General features: G+C 34.3%; 2 protein-coding genes across 2 annotated transcripts; both read right to left on the reverse strand.

Moving 5' to 3' along the window:
• Positions 1 to 394, reverse strand: LOC136062997 (ATP synthase subunit 9, mitochondrial; the record flags this gene model as incomplete). The annotated part of the gene is made up of 1 exon (XM_065762818.1): positions 1 to 394. A coding segment is annotated over one exon (258 nt), but the record flags the coding sequence as incomplete, so codon positions are not given.
• A 3,077-nt stretch (positions 395 to 3,471) lies between these two features.
• LOC112009965 (S-adenosylmethionine decarboxylase proenzyme 4) lies at positions 3,472 to 4,854 on the reverse strand. The gene has a single exon (XM_024042320.2). It carries the CDS (start codon positions 4,558 to 4,560, stop codon positions 3,517 to 3,519), a length of 1,044 nt encoding a protein of 347 aa, XP_023898088.1. The 5' UTR covers positions 4,561 to 4,854; the 3' UTR covers positions 3,472 to 3,516.
• Positions 4,855 to 10,936: the final 6,082 nt, after the last annotated feature.

Consider the following 10,936-nt stretch of genomic DNA (forward strand, 5'->3'; position numbering starts at 1 on the left):
GCCCGCTTCCCATTACTCAAGAGGGAAATTGTCCGGTCCTCTTTCATGTGGAATCGTTTTAGTTAGATTGTACCCACTCCATTTTCTTATGTGAAAGAGGTGCTTGCTTTATGAAAGTTCAACCTTCTTTCTTCGATCAGAATACGGATGAAATCAAAAAGGCCATCATTGAGGCAAACGATGCAATAGCTTCGGTTAGAGCAAAGCCCAAAATGGCATAACCAAATAATTGTTTAGCCAATGATGGATTTCGCGCCACGGAATGGATCAAAGAACTGAACACGTTTCCAATACCGACAGCAGCTCCCGCTGAAGCAATTGTAGCAGCTCCGGCACCCATTGATTTTGCACCTTCTAACATCTTGGGTTGAGAATTCTCGTCACGCTTTTTGATTCACGATTTTTTGTTATGGATTTCTCGTCGATTCTTCCCCTCGTTCCTTTTATGGATTTCCTTCTTGTCAGCAAGTTCCTTGGGAGCTTCTCATGACAAGCGAGACAGAGAAACATAATAATGTGTGGAAGAGCATTTAATTTCCACAAGGATCACAACCATTTCTAGTTGCAAAGCTTTTGAGGCGAACACTCAAGATCAAAAGCCATATTGTAGGCTATAATATATTGTATCAAAATAGCCATTCCTTGAGGGTGCCAAAAGATGCAATTGTCCTATTTTTGGGCAAATGGTTTTAGGGTTACTTTGGTGATTTTCTTGGTGCAAAATTATGTTTCTGTATTCTCTGTTCATGTTTTACATGAACGGTGAATGTAAACATATAAAGTATAAATGAGAGGTTTTTTAGCTTTCAATTTACTTAAATGTTTCATATTTTGCACACTTTAAATAGGTCCACCCTTTGTTAAATGGACCTTCAATATTTCCTTATATAGGCCTAGTCTAGTAGTCATGCCAAATTTTGATGGATTTGCCATTCTTGACTAACCATCCTTTTCCTTTCTCACAAATGGGGGTTTGCTTTGCAAAAACTGTTCTAACAACTAGATTTCCTTCTAGTGGAGCTTTTGAGTAGGTGGGTGTCTACTTTTTAGATTAAACTAACCATCTCTTGATAGTAGGTCTTTTCGGCTTGGGTTCATACAAGAGGAGACAAAGATTTTGGACTTGTTTAGGTTAAGTTTTTGTCCCGATAACTTGCAGAAGGTTTTCATAGTCCTTTTTGATTTTTTGGAAATTATCTTTTGCCACTTTCCCAAAAAAGTTGGACCATTTTTTGAAGCTTTGATACCTAACCAGTTCCACGAAGAAACCTCAATTTGAACAAGCTAGGCCATGTTTTCCATATAGAGAATAATTAAAAATGAAGGGAGAAATGGGATTTCCTTTACCAGTTCCTCTAGAAGAAGAAAGATATATTCTAGTCTCTCTCCCATGTACTACTACAGAATATAACTTGAAGTATCTACGAGTCTGATCAGTAGAATACACAATACGATAGAGATGTGCTCAAGCCCACTGGTCTTTTGGATTGAGCTCAACTATATATGGAGTATGTATTGGCCAATGCTGAACCTAATCCAAAACTTCATGCGACTCTCCCAGCTTCTAAACCCAACCCATAATATTGCCACTCACCAATTCCTAACACAGCCTCAATATATATAACAGCTTGTCCAATACTTCAACATAGCGGGCCGATTAGTTAGCCCACACGCTGAAAACAGTTTTAAGCCCTGAGTTTCTACAAATTGTCTGATCTAAATCTATAGCAAGTTATAAATCCATTTCTTTCTCAAAAAAAAAAAAAAAGTTATGAACCCATTTAACGTTATTGTGAAAATTTTTATTTTATTATAGGAAAGAAGAATAGGGTCTGGGTTGACCAATATGAATGCCAATTCTATCTTCAGAGAAAAATATGATTTTGAAGCAATTAATTATTGGTAAAATTAAGTGGAAATAGTATGTATTATTAGGGCTAAGTGGAACGTGTGTATTGCATGTATCCCGCATGAAAGGTTATTCCTAAAAAAGTGTGGTCTTACTCTTAAAGGAAAACACAAAATGGTCTCATTTTTAATGCTTTGCTAATCATAGATGAAGCATGATATTGATACACGGCATTAGTCTCTAATGCATGCGTTGTCAGTGATATATAAATGGATTTGTTTTCCAATCTCTTTTTTAAGAGAAGTTTACATATTATATACCATTAGGGTGGTCATGCTATGCCTTTTCGTAGTTGGACCATGCATTTAGAACAAAATTAATATAGGCCATGAAAGAGCTATATATATAGCATGCATGGACCTAAAATCTTGATTGTGTTTGGGCCAGTCTTGTGGAACCAAATCAACAATATCGACAAGAAAGTGAACTAAGTACGGGGCCAAGATAACTTTTTGCCAACAATTATAATGTCCTCTGGAGTATATGGATAAAGATGTGAAACTCTAGGCACGTTTACCATCTTTTTCAAAACAAAATCTGTAAATTTGAATCTATATATCAAAAAAAAAAAAAATATATATATATATACTTGTAAATTTGAAACAAGTTCTAAATTAATTGGTGAACCTTTTTTTTTTCTTTTGTTGTTGCTCAAAGTTCTTTATAAACAAACTAGCTAGTATTTTCTCTCAACCCAAGGAATGTAATATATGGTATTATGGTTCTGTGCAGATTATATATGTTTTATATTGTCACAAAGACTTGCTGGGATTGGTTGTGTAAACAATCATATGGAGGAAGAAAATGTTCATGAATGAGTATAGGAACCAACCATGCAAAAACACCTAGATGCATGCACAATGGCCAAACTCAAGAACACACACACACACAAAAATGTACAATGTTAATGTAGCAGTAGTAGTAGTACTGTTTCTCTCTCTTGTACTTTTGTTGAGTTCCATCAACTTTGGCAAACAATATTATTAAACTTAGGAGTAGTGTGGTAATTCAATTCTCTGTAACAATCTAGGAATAAACATAATAAGAGACAAGGAAGAGAGAGTGCAAAAAGTGAACTTTAAAAAGATCTTCTCTTTTTTTATAAAAGAAATTAAAAATAAAATAAAATAAAGAAAGAAAGAAAGAATAGAACATAGAGAATGAGAAAGTTCAATATGACCTCAAACATAGAGCACTTTTAAGTCCCCCACTACCATCTTCAAAATCTTAGGCGTGCAAGCCTAAGTGGGGTGCCTTATCATGATGAACCCAGTATCTCTCACACCAAACTTTTTTTTTTCTTGGCTTCTTAATTCCACGTCATCCCTCTCCTCATCTCTAATCTTTGCCCCCACTTTTTTTTTTTTTCCTCTTTCTACAACAAGTCAACCCCACATTCATCATCCCCATTATCCAATCACATTCGTCCATATCATCATCATTCCTAAAAATGTTTTCAACTAAACTCTAAACTCTCTCTCTAAACTCCTCTTTCCCTCCTATTAAACCTTCCTGACACCACCCCCCCCCCTCCCCCCCCCCCCCCCCCCCCCCCCCCCCCAATATCTACCACCACCAACACCAGCACCAGCACCACCACCTTCGGATCACTTCCGGCGAGCCGTGAACGCTTGAAACACGACGCTCCCCGCGGCCGGAAACTCATCCATTGCACAACTCCGGCATTTGAGTCCAAGTGGCTCGAGTGCACTAGCCACCCTTGTCCAAACTTCATGACTAGCACATGTGGTTGATACAGACATAGTTGCTGGCCTAAACACTTGCACAACCTTCTTCAAAACATTGGCAACATCATCATGATCATCGTAAATTGACCCCACACATTCAAAGCTTGCATAGCTAAAACCATCCTCAGGGGTAACATGAATTGTAGAGTAACGATCACCATCAATAATCCCATTCATTGAGTAACCACAAGGGTCAAATGCAAAGTCACAAATAAGAGCACCAGGGTTAATGTCATTAATCCCAGTAATCTCAGTCATTTCCTTCCCTGCAGTGTCACCAGTCTTGTTATCATTTGGTCGCCTAAAGAACTTTCGAGCTAGAACACGATCAAGCTCAGTCATACATATTTCTAATGTGTACAACACATCAGGAATATGAGGGTGTGTGAGAGCCATGTGAGCCTCATTAGTATTACTAGCAGTGAAAACATGCCAAGAATGAGAAGGGACTTTAGAGGGCATCACTGAAGCTTTTCTATAACAAAGATTGGAAGGAAGGGTCTCTTCCAAATAGATAACTTCTTCTTTGAAACTAGTGTGTGGGAAAGGTTGTGCCTTTGGGAAAATAAAGCTACCTCTGGTGTAGCGGCAGGAGCAAAGAGTGAGACCAAGATGATGAGCATAGTGAAGCAATGGACGGATTGATTTGAGAAGCTGAGTGGTCCCACAAGTCTTGATGATGATCTTTGTGGGGTAAACAAAGAGGCTGGACTCAGATAACACGTAGGCATCAAAGTAGTGATTCCCTACAGCCGAGACCACAGTGCATTGGACTGCATGTAGGACTTGTTCTAGTGACTCAAACTCAAGCTGCCTTAGACCCATGTCTATAACTGCAGGGTCATCACCAAAGAAATGAAGCTCTAGGCGTTTCTCAAAGCCTTCAAAACCAGATACAGCCATTGACGATAGTAGTGATTGTTAGAAACTGAAAGAGCTAGTAGCTAGCTAGAAGGTATAGTAATTAATACTAGTGTAGAACAAAATAGTGAAAGAGATGTGTATAGCAAAGAAAGAGAGAAATTAGATAGAGATAGAGATAGTGGAGTTTGGGACTACAGGTGAGAGAGAGAAGTGGGGGTAGATGGAATTTATAGGTGGGTGTGTGAGAGTAGAGTGCGGGTTGGGAAGTGAGTGAGAAGGGAAGGAAGGGTCTGGTTTATTGGGCATGCGGGGCTATGCAACCAAGAGTAATTATTGCAAGCATCATGAAGTATGTATATATGATTATATGTTTTCCAAATTTTTTTGTGCCAAATCTTTCAGCAGACAGGAACAGAGAACGGAATTTATGCCCACGCGCAATCTTGTTCTTTGTCAATGAGCTGAGCTAAGCTAAGCTCTCTCAAATTTAGCTTTGGCAGCAATACTAATACTATTATCTCCCAAATAGTCCAATTTTGATAAAGTTATGGCACATTTTTATTATTATTTTAGAAAGAAATGCTGTCATTCGAATAGAGGAAGCTTTTTTGTTAAGAGGTCAGATTCAAATACTACATGTGGAAATCCACTATTTGTACACACACCAATTGATGAGATCCAAAAATGGTATTCTAATAATTTTATGTTTGAATTTTTTTTTTTTTTTTTTTTTTTGGCACTCAAGTGTGCTATTGGCAACCACTACCAAGAGCTCATATAATGCTTTACCTCCAAGTCTCGTTTCATGAGGGTAATTGCCATTTCATTACTCATTATTTTACGTGTAAACATGGTGTTCTGCTTCAATTTTTTGTTTTGTTTTTATAACACAGTCAGTGAGTACATAAAATTATATTATTAATTTTTATTTTCTTGTTTCATTTTAATTTTCATTCTCTCTTCAAGTCCTTAAACTTTGGAAGAGCAGAGTCATTCGAAATACAGGGGAGGCTTTTCATGAATCTTTTCTAATTTCATACTATAAATTTCAAGATCATTAATAATACAAACTAATTATCATAAGGATCATATGGTGTTTTTATTTGGTCAATATAATTGGTGTTCAGACTGGTACAGGAAAATGGTGGCAACCATGCATTAATGTGTTGGGACAATATTATAACCTTTGGTCGCGTTTGGCACAACAAAATTCAATCTGGCAATAGTTTTATGATTTGAGAACAGGGAAATGTATTAAGATTTGGTCAAAATTTAAGCATTTGACAAGATCAAACTCATTTGCATGATAATTACTATGAAAACAAAAACACAATTATAGACTACTGGAACTACTTGTTCCTATGCATGACAATAATTATTAACATTGTTACTGAGGTTATTGTCGTTTATAGGGCAATCTGAGAAAAATATAGACTAAACAAGACAAACAAAAACTCTTTGAATTGAATTCTGATTGGCTTTAGTGTATGATGAAAATTTGGAAGGCGAAAAATACAGTATTGTATATATGAAAACAACTGTGGATAGGGACAGCATTGTCGATTCTTGGGAGAGCAGGAGTTATTAATCAACAAAAGCTAGACGTGCCCAAAATATCATCAATATCTTGGGCATTGAAATAATAATTTAGTTTGTAAAAGAAAAATAAAAATAGAAAGAACAAAAGGAATCAAGCGTGGCAGGTAAATAATGAGAATATCCTTGAATTAGGGGGAGGCCCGTACGTGAAATCAAAGGGCAGTCACATCATTTTATTCTCCATGCAATTTTTTCATGTAGCAAGGTGGCATTTATCATCATTTCATTTTCTGTATTTCCTAAAGCATGCACACTTAACTTTCTCAATCACATGCTTAATTGAAATTAAAAGGATGAGTCACAAGACTTAACTGTCAAAAAAGCTTTTGAGTTTAAGAATATTAATTAAGTAATAAGTATGATTAGGGTAATTCAATTTTTCTGCCAGCAAATTTGGTTGTATATACTAAATTTCACTTTTGATCCTTTAGGTTTGGAGTTATTTTTATTTTAGTTCTTTAAGTTTGAGATTTTCATTTTGGTTCTTAAAGTTTGATTAGATTTTTAAAATATTCATATTATCCATGCTTGTGATTAATTTAACCATTAAGAGAGAGCCACAGAGGAAAAAATAATGTCATTTTGTTAATACTTAACAACCAAATCAGTCACGAAAACAGCTAGAATAATCATTTTTTAAAAGAGATTAAATTCTATAACAACTTGGTGTATGCCCCTCCAATAAAGACATACCAAATCATCATATTACTCAAACATAAATACATATAATCACACATGATTACATCTTAATAAATACCAATTTTAAGTAAAAGGCTAATGTGGTGTTATTAGGCGTGATAAAATGTATTGAGCATTGAGTAAAACATGAGTTTTACACTCCACCCTTACCCAATTTGAACTCCTTTTAAAAACAAAACCAAACTTAATAGACCAAAATGAAAACTCTCAAACGTAAATGATCAAAATGACAACACTCCCAAATTTTTAGGTTCAAACGAGTGATTTAGTTTGAATTTTAATGTACAAACATGTGACACCCAGCTCTATATGTTCTTCAATAAGTTGAACTTTTAAACTGGTCGGATATAAGGGTGTAAAAAAAAGTGGAATTCACATAAGAGGTACAGTATTTTTGAAGGAAAAGGAAGCAATTAGTGGCTAGTTGGGCTTATATAGGAAGTTACATGACCACCCTAAATAAACTACCCTCCTCATCACATTTATACCAAAAAAAAAAAACTCATCTTGGCTTTTAAAATAAGACTCATGTACAAAGATTATACCAATAATTCAACATGATCAACTCTTAGGAAACTTCCATACAAAAGGTATTTATATATATATATATATATTTGTTATATATAAATATAGGTAGACAAAGACATAAAAAGGTATATATATGAAGACAGTGGAAGATAGCTATTGGTGTATTGGATGGGAAGGTAATGATGCAAAATTGTGAGTTTAGAATCAAATTTTTGCAGTTTTAAGGGCAGGAAATGAATGATGCATAGTGTATGCGTCATGAATAATCTTATGGGTGTGGCTGGCAGCCTCCATTATGACCACATTCCCACCCCTTTGTGCTGCACGCGCAATACCAAACTTAAAAATACACTATTTCAAAGATGAACACAAAACCAAAACCAAAACCTTCTCTTTCTCTTTCTCTATCATCAAAAAATTTGGTCAACCACTTCCAACTATAATGCCAAAATATTGAATCAAATCTTACTTAAAAAGTCTCAAACCAAACTCTCAAAAAAAAATCCCTTTTACATCAAAAGTTGCAAAGCCATTAAATCTCTTCCACTATACTTAGGATTAAATTTTGGGTTTTGAAAACTTTGGCAAATTTGAAGGGACAAAGAAAAGGATTTTTCTTTTTCTTTTTCTTTTTCTTTTTCTTTTTGAAAGACTTTGACACCCTAATCTTGAATTGGACCCACTAAGTTACCTTTTTAAACCCCTATAAGCCTGACCACAATTTGCCATCTCCTCCTACCCAAATCATGCAGCCCTATCTCCATGATTGGTCCCACTCATGAGCCGTATGCGCCCCCCCGACAACCACCGTGGCTGGACCCACTCAGCAACACATCATCTAGCCTGTGTCCCAACTCCTTGGCACATTTGGGTCCATCCTTGTTCTAATCTTAATTCTATTTCTTTGGACAGTATGTCCCCACTTGGCCCTTTCTTGTTCCACCAATTGCATTTGTTGGTATCGCAACAATATCAACTTTCTAGTTTTAGCCGCCATACATCCTCGCACGCGTACATTGGTATCGACGGATATAAAAATCTTCTGTCTCGCTTCCCGTATTTTGTTTTACAATTTTTGTTTAACCCCACTAATTATATTATGTTATGTATTTGATATTTTCTTTTCATTTTAAATGGTTGGTTGTTAGAAAAAACATACATATGTAACGTTTTAGTGAAGCATAAAGTAAAACAGTTATTAGCGGGCAGAGGTTTTTTATATTGTAGACACATGCAAAAATGTCACTACAAGACTTTTAGTTTTTATTTTTGGAGCACTAATGGGCTGCCTTAGTGCTACTGTACCATGCGCACAGAATTGCCCTAAATGTATGGAGCCCACAGCTCCTTATTTGGATGAGCCACTGTGATATCAGCCAATGCCTAATCCTTAAAAATTTCATTTTCACGAAATATCACCATAAGTTTTTTTATTGGTTAATGGTGCATTTAGACTAATTGTTAATAGTTATTTTAAAAAAAAAATTAATATTATTTTTATAAAAAATATAAAAAGCTATTAGAAAAATTAATTATTTTGTCAATTTTTAATAAAATGTTTTTAAAAATAATTCCTAAATCAATATTTTTAGAACATTTGTTAACATTTTTCTTTTTTTTTAATTTTATTTTTAAAAGTCTTGCTTGATGAGTCTAAGGGCATTTGTTAACCTTTCTCTTCTTTTATTCGAGTGTTTTATTTTTTTTTTATTTTTTTTGAGGCCTTGACTGATGAGTCTTAGTCCCATCCATTGTACGGAGCCCACAGGTCCTTATTTGGATGAGCCACAGTGATATCAGCCAGTGCCCAATCCTTAAAAAGGCAAGGTTTCATTTTCACAGAATATCACTCTCAGTTCTTTTACTGGTTAATAGTTGCTTTTAAGCCAATTGTTAATAGTTAAATTAGAAAAATTTTAACATTATTTTTATGAAAAATATAAAAAATTATTAAAAAAATTAATTATTTTGTCAAATTTCAATAAACTGTCTGTAAAAATAGTTTTTAAACCAATACTTTTAAAATATTTGTTAACATTTTTCTTCTGTTATTTGTGCGTGTCTTTCTCTTCTTTTATTTGTGTGTGTGTTTTTTTGAGGTCTTGCCTGATGAGTCTTAGTCCTATCCATTGACTTCTTCTAATTTAAGCAATCTGCATTTAATTAGTGGCTGGGCAAAGCTGACATGGATGTGAATTTGGTGTGTAGTCATGGTTCGTACTGGTTAATAGTTACTTTTAAGCCAATTGTTAATAGTTAAATTAGAAAAATTTTAATATTATTTTTATGAAAAATATAAAAAATTATTAAAAAAATTAATTATTTTGTCAAATTTCAATAAACTGTCTGTAAAAATAGTTTTTAAACCAATACTTTTAAAATATTTGTTAACATTTTTCTTCTGTTATTTGTGCGTGTCTTTCTCTTCTTTTATTTGTGTGTGTGTTTTTTTGTCTTGCCTGATGAGTCTTAGTCCTATCCATTGACTTCTTCTAATTTAAGCAATCTGCATTTAATTAGTGGCTGGGCAAAGCTGACATGGATGTGAATTTGGTGTGTAGTCATGGTTCGTCAGAAGCAAATCCAATAAACACTAGGCCAATATGTGTTTTCAATTGATTGATGGCAATAATGAATGCATAAAAAAAAACTGTTAATAGATGTAGATGCCGATACCTTATGACTCATTGCCACTCACATCTTTTGTGGTCAAGTTAAAAAACATAATAAAAACAACTCTCACATCAACTATATGTTTTGTTCCTGTAGAGCAAACATATTTATATTTTACTTTGTCATGTTAAATGAAAAAAGAAAAAAAAAAAACTCAACATTAACACCCATTATGTATAAATATGAAATTTATATTTGAGATGGTTTATGACAAATTTCAATTATAAACTCAGAACTTGTCGTTTATGCATATAAAATTTATGTATCAATCGTTTGTAAGAAGAATTTTAATGACTACACACGCATAATTTACGCATCAACCGTTCATAAGAAGAATCCTAATGATTACAGGTACGCAGATTTAATAAAATTCTTAAAAAGATAGGCATGCACAAACAAATTTTGAAAATTGAAAAGTAAATGCAAAAGTTAACATTCTTTCCATATAAACCCATTTAATTAATTTTCATGCTGTTTTTTTTTTTTTTTTTTTTGTTTTGTTTGAACATGAACTTGGGGAATATGAATTTGGTCATTATGTCATTGAAAGGGGCTTTAATGGGCCTTGAATGGTGAAAAAGGAAATGAAAGTTGAGGGGGCCTCAAAAAAAAATTTAAAAATGTGTCCTAATCTAGTTAGATGGGTGAGTGATGGCTCCCACGAGAATTATATCTAGTTGGTGCTAAGATTTTCGAAGCAAACAAGACATGTTAGAGAGATTTAAGTGGCCATAATCTTTGCAAAAAGTCCCCACAAAGTCACAAACAAACTTATCAAGTCCTCTATAGGTGACCAAATAAGTATAAGTGATATATATTCTTTATGTCACACCTCGAGCCCTGCTCTTCCACAGCAAAATCTATCTCGAACAAATGGATAGGGCATGGGAATAGTAAGAGAGAGAAAGAGAAAGAA

Source organism: Quercus suber, unplaced genomic scaffold, assembly GCF_002906115.3.
Source record: "Quercus suber isolate HL8 unplaced genomic scaffold, Cork oak 2.0 scaffold_474, whole genome shotgun sequence".
Lineage (NCBI taxonomy): Eukaryota > Viridiplantae > Streptophyta > Magnoliopsida > Fagales > Fagaceae > Quercus > Quercus suber.